Below are 14,206 nucleotides of genomic sequence, written 5' to 3' on the forward strand. Positions count from 1 at the left end.
CCCACCCCCCATCAACCCTCAGTTTGTTCTCACTTTTTAAGAGTCTCTTATGCTTTGGCTCTCTCCCACTCTAACGTCTTTTTTTTCTTCCTTCCCCTCCCCCATGGGTCTCTCTTAAGTTTCTCAGGATCCACATAAGAGTGAAACCATATGGTATCTGTCTTTCTCTGTATGGCTTATTTCACTTAGCATAACACTCTCCAGTTCCACCCACGTTGCTACAAAGGGCCATATTTCATTCTTTCTCATTGCCACGTAGTACTCCATTGTGTATATAAACCACAATTTCTTTATCCATTCATCAGTTGATGGACATTTAGGCTCTTTCCATAATTTGGCTATTGTTGAGAGTGCTGCTATAAACATTGGGGTACAAGGGCCCCTATGCATCAGTACTCCTGTATCCCTTGGGTAAATTCCTAGCAATGCTATTGCTGGGTCATAGGGTAGGTCTATTTTTAATTTTTTGAGGAACCTCCACACTGTTTTCCAGAGTGGCTGCACCAATTTACATTCCCACCAACAGCGCAAGAGGGTTCCCGTTTCTCCGCATCCTCTCCAGCATCTATAGTCTCCTGATTTGTTCATTTTGGCCACACTGACTGGCGTGAGGTGACACCTGAGTGTGGTTTATGATTTGTATTTCCCTGATGAGGAGTGACGTTGAGGATCTTTTCATGTGCCTGTTGGCCATCCGGATGTCTTCTTTAGAGAACTGTCTATTCATGCTTTCTGCCCATTTCTTCACTGGGTTATTTGTTTTTCGGATGTGGAGTTTGGTGAGCTCTTTATAGATTTTGGATACTAGTCCTTTGTCCGATATGTCATTTGCAAATATCTTTTCCCATTCCATTGGTTGCCTTTTAGTTTTGTTGGTTGTTTCCTTTGCTGTGCAGAAGCTTTTTATCTTCATAAGGTCCCAGTAGTTCATTTTTGCTTTTAATTCCCTTGCCTTTGGGGATGTGTGAATAGACATTTTTCCAAGGAAGACACACAGAGGGCCAACAGGCACATGAAAAGATGCTTGACATCTTTAATCATTAGGGAAATGCAAATCAAAAGCACACTGAGATATCCCCTTACATTTGTGAGAATAGCTATTAAAAAAAAAGACAAGAAGTAACAAGCGTTGGCAAGAATGTGGAGAAAGGGGACCCCTTGTGCACTGTTGGTGTCAATGTAAATTGGTGTAGCCACTGTGGAAAATAGTATAGAGGTTCCTCAAAAAACTAAAAATAGAACTACCATAGGGCCCAGCAATTCTACTTCCAGGTATTGATCAAAAGAAAAGGAAAACACTAACTTGAAAAGCATCCCCATGTTCATTGCAGCATCATTTACAATGCCAACATATGGAAATTACCTTGTGTCCATTGATTATGAATGGATAAAGAAAATGTGATACTTTTATAGATATAGATGTAGACACAGATACATAGACATAGATATAGATATAGATATAGATATAGATACAGAGATAGATATAGATACAGATAATATTATTCAGTCATGAAAAAGAATTAAATCTTGCTAGTTGTGATAATATGGATGGGCTTCAAGGGCATTATGCTAAATGACATAATTCAAACAGAGAAAGACAAATACTGTAGGATCGCTCTTATATGTGGGATCTAAAAAAAAAAAAAAAAAAAAAACCATTGATACAGAGAATAGATTGATGGTTACCAGAGGTGGGGGATTGGGGGTGACAAAAATAAAATTTAGGGTTAAAAAGAAGAATGAAGGACTTATTCCTCCAGCTCTAAGAGTACATTAGCAGCAAGTCCTCAGTTATCAACCCTCTTTGGAATTTTCTCAGCTCAAGAAAACTGCCTCATTTTAAAGCCATCCCTCTTTCAGGGACAGGCCTGTATCCAACAATCGTCATGAAGGTAGAAAGGCCCTGTTCTGTTGCCTCAACTTGGGACAACTCTGACAGGCCTGCTCAGCTTCAGAGCCCCTTGAGGCCTCTGTCAGGACTGCATCACAGCTCAGTCTCTCCCTCTGCTAAGTCCTGCACCCTTCCTCTCACTTCCACAACTGTTGGTTCCAAGGGCCCTCCCGAATAAACACCTGGCTGAGACTTTGCTTTCCAGGAAACCTAACCTACCCATATACGAGAGAATGAAACCTGAGCTCCAAATAATCAACTGAAAAATTAATTTTGAATGCAAAGTTTAATAAAATGAAAATTAATTACCTGTGTTCTGGCACAATCTTCATATTTGGGATCCTTTATCCTAAAGCCAAAAGAAAGGGTTCCCACGCCCAGAACTATCGCTAACCTTCTGTCACATGTAAGTATATCACTTTGGGCAACTGGTTTTCCGTGATTGTTTGGTTAGTGTCCTCTACCAGACCTGAGTGCTGTGCCTTCTCCCAGCAAGTTTTGAAGGAGATTTGAGGATATCCCTCCTATTAGAAGAATCAATTTCTTGAGCAGACAATATCCCATCTACTTTATGAACATAACAGAATAAAAATATAGCCTTTCACCCTGAACTTCAGGTGAAAAAACTAGCATTATTTCAGAATAAGATTCTTCCTACAACGAGGTAGGGAAATGAGGTTGTTGGCCATAATTTTACCTGTCTTGTCTCCATGATTCTGGAACAATACCCATTCATGCTGCTGAAAATAAAGACACAAGCAAACAATTCGACATAGGCAAACCTTTTATCCATTCAGGTTCATTCCACCTGGCTGTATCTTCTACCCTGTCCTCCTCACTGTCATCAGCAGTCTTCTGCTTTTGTCATTTTTCACTGAGTACTTGGGTACCAGGGTCATGGTCTTCCTTTACACATCTAACTGAGCAATTTTTAATGTCCATAGGCAATAGGACACTGCCTCTTTGATACCTCTAGTTCTTTGAATCCACCCCATATTCAGAATCTGTGTTCCCCTTCCTGACCATACTGTTTCCTCAGAGAATATGGAATTGGTGATTGACTAGGCTACAGTTTTGGTGGAATCCTCAAGTATCCAGGCCCCTTTGTTCAGCATTCTCATTATGCTAAAAGACAGCTCTAGCTACCTACTTAGCTCCCTGACTAGATTAAAAATTCCTGAGATGCTCATAGATGATAACTTCTAAGATGGATGGATGGATGGATGGATGGATGGATGGATAGGTAGATAGATAGAGGCACATGGGAGCTGATGGGTGTCTGCTGAATCCAACAAATGTCAGAAGTTGAGTCCCATCCAGCGCCACAATGCCTTCCTTTAGAAAACACACTGGCTTCTACTTGTTTGTTCACTTCTTAGGTTTGAAGACCTTAGTGGTGGAATCATAAAGATTTTCAGATAAAACAAATGGAAATGGGGGTAAGGCTTGATTTTAAACCTAAAGCAGAGTCTGTTCTCAACTTCTCTCTCTCCCCTTTCTCTTTTTTGAGCATCATTTATTCATTTCATCTAATCTATGGACCCTTCGAATAGGAGGGTTACAAAGATGCATTTCTCAGAGGTAGTGTTCGGAGTAGCCTCAATACTCTGCCCTGCGGAAGTGAGAATGGCCATGGAGCTACAGAGAAGGCAATGATCCATTTACTCACTGTCTCTTTAATTGAATTTATAGGGAAATGCAAGGATGAAAGCATGGTCAGTTCCAAAAGAGAGGCTAAGATGGATCATGAGAGGTTTGAAAAGCAAGAGGTGAACATTTGTGCCTGAGGCTTACTACAAAGCAAGTTGGAGAGGATCTTAGAAAACCTAATCTCTATACTTTTTCTCTGGTTTTATGGGTGAGTTTTGCTCTATGGATTTCTCTTTGAGCTCTTCAACTTAATGGATGATTTGGGTATATTAAACCTTTGTAACAGTAGCTTTTGGTCCAGAGAGCAATCCTTTGAGCATGAGTAAAGCAAACTCAAGGAACAGACTCCAGGTTTGAAGCAGCATGCCAGAGAAGCACCGGCTGCCATGTCCTCCTGTCGATGCCTGTACCTGCATTCTCAGTGCCAGAAGAACTGGGAAAACCAATAAGAGGGAGAAGAACCAGAGTTGTTTATGCCATGGAGAACTGCTGTAGGCTCCCTCTGTTATATCTCTTCATGCTCTTTGCCTCTTTGTTTCCATCACTCCGAACTCAGACTATTCTATTTCCTCAACCATTTACCATGTCTCCAGGCATCTCGTCTTCAAAACACTAAAGATTTTTTCCACAAATGCCTTCCCAGAGCACAACTATCACCATTCCCCCTCTGTTTTGTTGGTTCCCTGCAACCAGATGAAGAAAATTCCCCAGCTTGGTATTCAAGGGTTTTCGTAACATGGGTAAGAAATTAAATGTGAGAAATTAAAACAACATGAAAGCATATAAAGTTAAAAGGGGATGTTCCCATCTATTCCTCTACCCCCTCCCTCTGAAGCAGCCATCCCAACAACTTCCCACTCATTTTTCTAGCCTTGTTTCTTCGGACTTCCTGTACCTCTCCAGGGCCCTAGCTAAACAAGTACCCCTGCCAACTCTACATATTTTTACTTGCTTTCCTGTTCCCAAGCCTTTACTCATAATATTCTTTAAACCTGGAATGTAATAGAATGTTCTTCCCTCCATCTTTATCCAAATTCTACTGATCCTTTGAGACCTAACTTCTGTGTCACTTGTTTTGTAATGCTTTTCCCAATCTATTTGTAAAGGTCCCTGCCTTCTCCTTTGACTTCCCATAGTGTTTCTTCTAGCTCCTGCTATAGCACCTGTTATTTTATTCTCTGCTTTTTGGGTGCCAAGCCAGACTCTGCTATTTAAACGTGAGCTCCCAGAGGTAGAGACCATTTCTCAGTTTCCGCTGGTGCCCCCTATAACCTTGGACCTTCTGTGCACATAGTGGGGATTCAATAAATTCTCAGGAGTATGAGAAAAGAGCCTGGAGCCTCCAGGCTGTGGCTCTGGCTTTCAGTTCACCTTTTAAAATGCCGGTGGCATCACCTGTGATGAGTGGGTTCTGTTAGCATCTCAGTTAAAGGATGTGGTGAGTCATCAGGGGCTTTTGGAACACTGGTTCCAGGTGACCCTCTGGAACACACAGTCAGAGCACGAAAAAAATAAACAACAACAAAAACAACAAACCCCCAAAGCCAAACAAGAAAACCAAAGTATCAAACTCCTGCTATTTTAAAGAGAACCATATGACTCTTTTCAAAATGTGGGGCTGAACAATCCCTCTCATTACTTCAATGAAACCAAAACAGACATTTAACTTCCAAAAAAACAAGAAGCCCCAAAGCCCCTAACCTTCCTTCCTCTGCCTTGGCAGGCTGCTTGCACAATGACTGTGTAGGGCTCTCTAGTGAATCATGAGTTTGGTTTCATTTTCTTTTGGCACAAGAAATTTGAAAGAAGTCATTTTCGGCATGAAGTGGGGGTGAAAGGAACAAGGGGGAAGGTCATCAGAGGGGAGACAATGGTCTCCGAGTGGAGGATGTCAAATCTACTTGCCTTGTGCATTAAAAGCAGTCCAAAGGATGGTTAATAGAAATTGACCATACCTACATAGGGCAGAAATACTTCCGAAACCACACGCTTATTAATTTTTTGTATTTGGCTTAGTTTACACAAGTTCTTGTATAAAATAATGCAATAATAAAAGCCTAATCAGCTCCTAGGATCTTAAATATTATAATAAACTATCCCATTACCTGTTGCTGTGCAGCATGGATTCATCCACAGCAATTTTCATCCTATCTGTAGTTTTGCCAAAAAAATAAAATCAATCTCCCATCAGTCCCTCTTCCAAATGGTTAGATCATTATCAATCCATTTGTGAACCTACTCCTACTTAAAGTTATTGCTAGAGCTATATCCAATGACAGTTAAAGCAACTCAAAAACTCTTTATTAAACTATAAGGCTTTTCTCCAAAACTCTTTTACCTCATTTGTACTTGGACTTTACAAACAATTTCCATTATTTTTCAGTGATTTTCTATTCAAGTAAACTTAATTCATTCTCCAAACAAAACTAGTCTGTCTTGATAGTAGTATCAAGGGCAGAGAAGGGTTACTGAAAAAGTTGACTATAATTATGAGTTAGGAGAGAGATTATGAGATGCTGTGGGGAAGAAGAATTATGAGAAGGGAGATGGTGTGGGCAAGAGAAAATAGAAACAGAAAAGGTCTGGCACACTGCGAGGGTGGGGCAGTGATATCTGAGGCCATTTCTGCACAGGCATAATGGTGTGTGTCTTTGGAGAAGGCCAGTGAACAGTCCATAAGCATGGAGTTCTAACATTCGTACTGACCATGACCTTCCATGTCAGCAGAGATGCCAAGCTCTGTCCTCTATAACCAACAATGCCAACTGTGGCACGGCCAGGGGGAGCACTGTTCCTTACCTCCATGAAGAGCCTCACAAGCCACCCACAGACCTGGGGGCCATCTTCACCATTACCTGCTACCTCCATTAGTCACCAAGCCCGGCCTACTCTCCCTCCTAAATGCTTCTGATTCCCTCATCTCTCTCTCATTATTTCCATCCTCTGGCCTAGACTACTATACCATAATGGCCTTCTAATTAGTCATGCAGTCTGTTCTGCACAGGATACTCAATCTGTCTTCCTAGCTTTTCAACTCCCCACATCCCAACCATCCTGACCTTTTCACTTTCCAAAATGCTCCTTTCCACCACAAAGGCCCTGAAAGCTATTTAAATAATTCCTTTTGCCTGCGATATTCCTTCCAGCCACACTCCCACCCAATGCCCCCTGTTGGATCTTTCTGATCTTAACTTGAGGCAGGGTTCCCTGGTATGTGCGCCATCAGTAATACAGAGGTGCACTTTTGTAATTGTTCAAAGCTCTCCTCTCTGTCAGTTTCTAAGTGCTCTGAGATCAGAGGTTGGGTTTGTCCTTGTATGTTCTTGTATAATATGGGGCTAAAACAAGAACCTATACAATAAGGATTAGATGAGTTAATTCAAGCAGACAACTGTGAAGAGTACCTAACATATATATAGGGCTGTGTAAGCTACAGTCATAATAGTAATAATTGTCACAGTACCTAGAACAAAGTGTGTAGCCAATAAATATACATTGAATGCATAAAGGAATGAATAAATTGATGGATGAACTAATGAAGTCACCAATGCAGAGGTCCTCCTTTTTTTTTTTGAACCAGCTGTTACCAATAGCAGAGTATAGGAATGCTGTATGGAAAACATCCACAGAGAGGAATAACTGCTTTCTTTGCCTCCTGCCATTTACCATGATAAATGGTAAAAATAGCATTTTTGATTTCCTTTGATTTTTAATTTATTCTACTATGTTGTTAAATAAATACTCAAAGCAAGGAGATTTAGAATTAAGAGACAAAGGTATATAATATCACAAAGTGTATTTCTAGGCTTCTTGATCTTGTCTTTATTAAATAAAATGTGTCCTTCTTAATGAGTGTCATACTCTCATTATTAACAAGCTAAATCCTTTAGAAAACCATGCATATCAGGTCGCCCATCCCAACAAACATTTATACAGAGATTTTCTTGTTGTTGTTTTTTTTTATCATTTTTTTTAATGTTTATTTTTTGAGAGAGAGACAGAGAGACAGCACAAGCAGGGTATGGGCAGAGAGAGAGGGGGACACAGAATCCGAAATACACTCCAGGCTCTGAGCTGTCAGCACAGAGCCCAACGGGGGGCTCGAACTCACAAACTGTGAGATCATGACCTGAGCCGAAGTCATATGCTTGACTGACTGAGCCACCCAGGCACTCCTATAGAGAGATTTTCAAACTATATTGCCAAAAGGGGAAGCTTTTCACCCCTTTGTCCTGGTATGTTCCATGTTTCAGATTTCTCAATGTTTTCAAGAGAAAGACATCAATCACATAACGGTACATTGCACTCTGCTGGTCTAATAGAAAGAGAAAATAGCACAAACCAGCCTGGGCCTCTAGCATGGTTCGGTAGTTGTAGAATTGACATACCAATCATGGGCACCTGGGTGGCTCAGTCGGTTAAGTGTCTGACTTCGGCTGAGGTCATGATCTCATGGTTTGTGGGTTTGAGCCTCGCATCGGACTCTGTGCTGACAGCTTGGACCTGGAGCCTGCTTCGGATTCTGTGTCTCCCTCTGCCCGTGCCCCACCGTCCACCCCCACCACTTGTGCTCTGTCTCTCTCTCTCAAAAATAAATAAACATTAAAAAATATTTTTAAAGAAAGCCTGACATACCAATCAAAAGCTACAAGTTGGGAGAAGTGCTTCCTTGTCACTCCAACTGTGTGAAATCCTATCTGACAAAGTTTTGTTTGTTTATTGTCCATTAAGGCAGACTGTAATAATATTGTTAAATTATTTTGCTACAAAGAGCTTATTCAGATTTAGAAACAAACACTGTGTCATCACATTGGCAATGAAACATCTGTCCTTATTCTTTCCCTCCCGTGGAGGAAAGGTTGTGTTCCTTTCTCTAATGTTAACTTTACTCCTGTTGCCTTGGACCCATCTATTTCTGCCTCTGAACTCTTTGATAATTCATACTTTGTATTTTAAGTTCAGTCATCAATTTTGGAAATTAGTATTTAATTTAAGAGTTGTGATAGTTATAAAAAATAATTCTAACAAATAAGTTGTCATTTCTTCATCTTTGCATATTTAAAACTAAAAAATGGTATGCTGAATTCCATTATGGAGAATGAGGAATGCCAGGATTGTTTTTTGTTTTTTGTTTTTTTTCCTTTTGAGGATAAACTTAACCTGGGAATTTTTGTTATTGCTGCTGAAGCTGCTGCTGGTACAACTTTAAAATCTCGAGAAATATTAGTGATAATAACAGCAATTGAATTACAATGATGAAGAACAGCATGATAAAATTATAACCGTTTCCATGTTTATTTATTTTTTCTATAGACATACAATTTATGATAGCCTATGTTTTCTCATTTAAGCCTAGGTTCTCTGTATTTAACATAATATAATTTATATTTATAAATAAATATAACTGACCTGTTTTTCTGTGGAGCAAACTGGATCTGTACCCAAAAGTGTTGACGTCCTGGACCTGTGTGGGAGCTGAGGATGGCAAAGTCCTCAGCCCTTCTGGGTTCCCAGGTGGAAAAGGTGAACTCTGTGAGTGTCCACATTCACTTCTATCCATGCCAGATGAGTGGAGAGCATCCTGAGCTTTCTTCTTTTCCTTCTTTAGCATATTGACCAGAATATCTGAAACTTGATTAAGGATTTAGTGACTCATGCTAAGTTGCAATGATCAAAACACGGTTTCTGGGACACCCGGGTGGCTCAGTCGGTTAAGCATCCGACTTTGGCTTAGGTCGTGATCTCACCACTTGTGGATCTGAACCCTATGTAGGGGTTCTGTGCTGACAACTCAGAGCCTGGAAACTGCTTCGGATTTTGTGTCTCCCTCTCTTTCTGCCCCTCCCCCTCTCACCCTCTGTCTCTTTCTCTCTCTCTCTCTCAAATATAAATAAACACTAAAAGAAACCACTAATGTCTCAATTGAGGTTAATATTCCAAATAATATTTGCTATTTTTCACATGGTAAAGAGACCACTAAAGGAAGACTTCAACTTCCTGAAGTCATTTATCCAGTTACAGACAGTTTAGGAAGCTAGTCAATATGGCATCATTATATGAAAAATTAGCAATCCCAAGGTGTTTAAAATATAAAGACTTAAAATTTTTATGAAAGGGTTTATAAGAAATGAACACTTAGTAGGAGCAGGCAGTGGAGCTATGCATGTATCTGTGAGTAAGTAAGACCTGAATCCAGGAAACTGCTCAGGAGGCACCAGGAGCAGAGAGGGAGAATACCAGAGTCCGCCCAGCTGGCAGACCAGCCAAATCAGTTCTGGTGGCCAGAGCACCCCCACATTCAACATGTCTGCATAGCATAGATTCAAATGGGACTTGAAGTCACTTAAAAAAATCCCTAAATCTTGGTCCCAAATGCAACTGAAAAGAGATGAATTCTTATTACAGATACATTACTTTAAAATGCCCCTCTTGCAGGCCATTTCAATATACTAGGTGCACTGATGATAACATCACTGCATTCCACCCCACTTTGCTGTTCTTTCGGGCTCAAGATGCTGAGAACTCTGAAGAATCTCGGCCACCACTTGAGAACCTCAGAACTCCGCCATCCCCAGAGATGGCTTCACTAAAATAGGAGTGAGGAAATATGGATGTGGTGGGGAGAGAAGACTGCTGCTCAGACTCCATTTTCCTCCTCAGCTTTGACTCCAGCTTCTTGGGAGATTTCTGGAAGTGCAATCACTTTTTCTCTCACAGTCCCTGATATGGCTTCTTCTTTGCCTCAAAAAACCATGTCCTTACCAGAGGTGGTATCTGGGCCTTGTCCTAGCAGAGAAGAACAGGCATCTGCCCACATCTTCCACTCCTTCTCATACGGAATTGATTACCAAGAGCATCAGGGGCTTCCACTGGTTCACACGCTGCAGTGGCAACATCCAGTCACTCACTCATTCAATGGTATTCAGTGGAGTTGTACTATGTGCCAAGCACTGTTCTAGGCACAGGGATGGAACAATGAAAGGGTATATTGGCTTCTTGCTCTCACAAAGCAGATGTCCTACTGGGGAAAGACAGATTTCATGCACATGAACCAAACATTAGAGAATGAAAGGGCTGGATAACTAATTTTAAAAAGGTCAAGAGGGCTGCCAGGTGGCTCAGTTGGTTAAGCGACCAACTCTTGATTTCAGCTCAGGTCACGACCTCATGGTTTGTGGGATGGAGCCCCTGCATTGGGCTCTGGGCTGACAGTGTGCAGCCTGCTTGGGATTCTCTCTCCCTCTCTCTCTGCCCCTCCTCCACTCGTGCTTGCTCTCTCTCTCTCTCTCAAAATAAATAAACATTAAAAAAAATAACAGGTCGAGAATGACTGAGTGGCTACTCTACACTGGGTGCTCACGAAGGACTTCTCTAATGACATTTAGGCTGAGATCTGAATGACAGGAAGCAGTGGCTGGAGGAAGAGTATCTCAGCAGAGTTACTGGCTAGTGCTAAACCCTAAGGAGAAGGGCCTTGGCAGTTTTACCACCCAATGGACATTTGGCCGTGTCTGGAAGCAATGTTGGTTGTCATACTGCAGTGGGGGGCAGGTGCTGTTTCCGAAGTCTAGTGGGTAGAGGCCAGAGAGGCTTCTAAACATTCTACGATGCACAGAGCAGCCCCCACAACAGGGAATTTATACAGCCCAAAGTGTCCATAGTGCCAAGGACGGGAAACTTGGTGTTAGAACAACAAGAAGGACACTATGACCAAAGCCTAACATATTTGGGATAGAGACACAGTACGTGAAATCAGGGCCTTGGCAGACACACAATCACATAGGGCCCTGTGATCCAGAGTAAGGAGTTGAGGTTCATTCTAAGTATAGCAGGCAGAATTTAAGCAGAGACAGACAGTGTTCTGAGGTACATTTCATACAGATCAGAGTACGGATTTATCTTCTTGGCTGCCTTCCTTCTTCCCCACCTTTCCTTTGTCTTCTTCCCCTGCCCATTCCGTTGAACTTGGGCCTTCGTTGTGCGAGGTACTAAATGACATGCTGTTTGTTACATGTTTAGTGAAGGGCAGTCTGAACTTTATTCATACTGATAATGTCACTGAAATGACACCATTTTCTCTCCCTTTCCAAGAAGAATGTTCAGTGTCATTCACTGTCATTTTGGTTGCATTACTGTCTTTTGCTGAGCTCAAGTATTACCACCTGTTTTTCCTACAGACCAGGTCTTTCTCATTCCTCCTGTCAGTCTTCACCTTGGTGGTTCTACAGACAGGATACGAAAATATCCTCCAACCTGGCTATGAGAAGCTTTGAAATTTCAGCAGCCTTTCTTGGTCATTAGCCGTTTGATAAGTAGAAGCTTTGTGATGAGTAAATCTGAGCTGCTCTTTTTCCTTCTGAGTTTGCCCATCATGTACAGAGTCCCACCTCCCACCATGTAACACCACAGTGCTCAAAGCACCTGCTAGTCACTCACCTTACTGGCTTTGGCCACCACTGTGAGGTTGGCAGGGCAGGCTTCACGTTCCTACTACTGAGGGGTAGGAAAGAGTTTTGCTGAATAGCTGTAGAGCGAATGCATGAAGAGCGAGGATGTCAATCCAGGTGTGAACTTCAGGTTCAGCGATCTTTTCACTATGGCTCCTACACACCAACACTTTGAATATGAGTCTCACAAGGAGGAGACCCTGCTCAGGTTGTTCTTGGTCAACAAAGACGAAGGGCAGCCCCACACAAGCAGTGGTACCTGGATTTGGCAGTCAGTCAGGGAGATGAGGTAAGTCTCTCTGTCACTCTCTTGTCTAAGTAAACATACATGTGTAAGCCCAGACTGTTCCCTGGCTGTCCTATCTCATCTCACCCCTCCTATGGACACACATTCAGAAGCCCAGAGGGGGATTAAGAATTGGTCGGAGTGTTTAGCGGGAGCAGATCCTAAAGACAACCAAAGCTAGGAAAAGAAGCAGAGCTCAGACTGGGACTGGGGCTGAGGCTGAGTCCTGGGCTGGGAGCATCCCTGGAGATGGACAGGGTAAGAAGGAAGAAAAGGAATGCAGGGTGAGACTGTGGGCAGCGCTCACAGACAAGGCCTCGTGTAGCAGAGTAATACATGGCTGACCTTAACTGCTGCTGGCTGACTGATAAAGGAGCTAAAACTCACTTGGATCAGGCATACAGGGTCTGCTAATACTCGGCTCAAAGTAGAGACTGAGGTCAATCAGGCAGTGTGCCTACCTTGTATGTGGTCTGCTTTTACCTCTTTATTAGTGGATGTCCTTCATGTGTGTTCTTTTCACGCATTTTTCACATTGACTGAAGCTAAAAGACCCGTTGGTGCTTTTTAAAAACGAACAAACAAAAACACCTGTCTGTAAGAACTGACCAAAATAACTTCTTATGCATGTTTCAAGTCTGCAAATGTACCGACAATGTCAAATCTCGTACGAGAAGCTTGAAAGATAAGACAAGAAACAATACCAAAGAAATGCTGCGGAGACCTGAGGTCTAACCCACCCAACAGGGGCTCTTCAGAGGTAACCACCCACCCAGTCCCACTGTAGGCAGCTCCCTGCTCTCAGACCCCAAACACACTGCCTCCTAGAGCCAAAAAGGTTTCTATCTTGAACACTCTTCACTCACTTCCAAATTTGGGAACATCTGTAAGTAGAACCCGAAGCAGTAGATCTGGCTTTTAAATAAAAAGTTACATTTAAATCAATCTCTGCTCTTCATAAGCTAAATACCATTTGTCAGTTTTCAGCCACCATTTGAGTTTCGCCCACACACCAGCCACAAATTCTGGGCCATGGTGAGGCTGTGGTCAGCCCAGCGTCCGGTCAGTTAGCTAAAGATAACCCGCTAACTTTTTGGCTCAGAACTGTAACAGAAAGAACACAGCAGAATAGTCCAAAAATATATATTTTCTACAAAATTTAATGTTAAGAGATGGTGTGAAAAAGACCACACTTTTCAATAAACTGAAATATTCCCCCCATAATGTAAATGTATCTGGCTAAAAACAAAGTAATTTTTTTTCTTTTATAATGACTGTGTTTTTCACTAGCCACTACATTTTGTTTGTGGAAGGGACCTCTTCTAAATGAAAAGAAGCAGTGTGAACCGGAAGCAGGGCGGGGACCTAGGTGATGTGGCCAAGGGAAGACATGGAATTGTGCTCACTTCCTCTTTTAAGCCAGTAGAGGGTAAGTTCCTAATCACTTCAGAAAGGATACTGATTTCATTATCCCTCTGCTGTAGAAGGTCTCGTAGCTTTTTATATTCTTCCTCTTTTAATGGTTCTTGGCAGTCTTGATCTTTGATTTCCGAAGAGACTGTGCTTTTTCCATGGATCTTCTTGTCATTCAATAGTTTCTGTAAGACGAAATAAGAGCTTAGAGTCCGTATCTCTTTTCTTTTTTTTTTTTTAAAACTTTTATTCAGTTTTGAGACACAGAGAGAGACAGAGCGTGAGTGGGAAAGGGGCAGAAAGAGAGGGAGACACAGAATCTGAAGCAGGCTCCAGGCTCTGAGCTGCCAGCATAGAGCCTGACATGGGGACCAAACCCATACAGTGAGGTCATGACCTGAGCCAAAGTTGGCAGCTCAAATGACTGAGCCCCCCAGGCATCCTGTCTTTTCCAAATTTCTTAGTTTCTTGGACTCTTTTCCCCTTTGACAATTCTTTGCACAAATCAGGCATGAATGT

General features: G+C 42.0%; 1 protein-coding gene across 4 annotated transcripts in view; it reads right to left on the reverse strand.

The window, feature by feature from the left end:
• The window catches only part of KIF6 (kinesin family member 6), a 388,886-nt gene that overhangs the window by 194,771 nt on the left and 179,909 nt on the right, over positions 1-14,206 (reverse strand). For all 4 annotated transcript variants that reach the window (XM_040473403.1, XM_040473402.1, XM_040473404.1 and 1 more), the window contains 2 exons: positions 13,734-13,872; positions 8,951-9,166 (listed from right to left, as the gene is read on the reverse strand). In XM_040473403.1, coding sequence (XP_040329337.1) covers positions 8,951-9,166; positions 13,734-13,872 — 355 coding nt within the window. The remainder of the gene's footprint in view (positions 1-8,950; positions 9,167-13,733; positions 13,873-14,206) is intronic.

The sequence above is a fragment of the Herpailurus yagouaroundi genome, unplaced genomic scaffold, assembly GCF_014898765.1.
Source record: "Herpailurus yagouaroundi ecotype Mexico unplaced genomic scaffold, PumYag 139, whole genome shotgun sequence".
Classification (NCBI taxonomy): domain Eukaryota; kingdom Metazoa; phylum Chordata; class Mammalia; order Carnivora; family Felidae; genus Herpailurus; species Herpailurus yagouaroundi.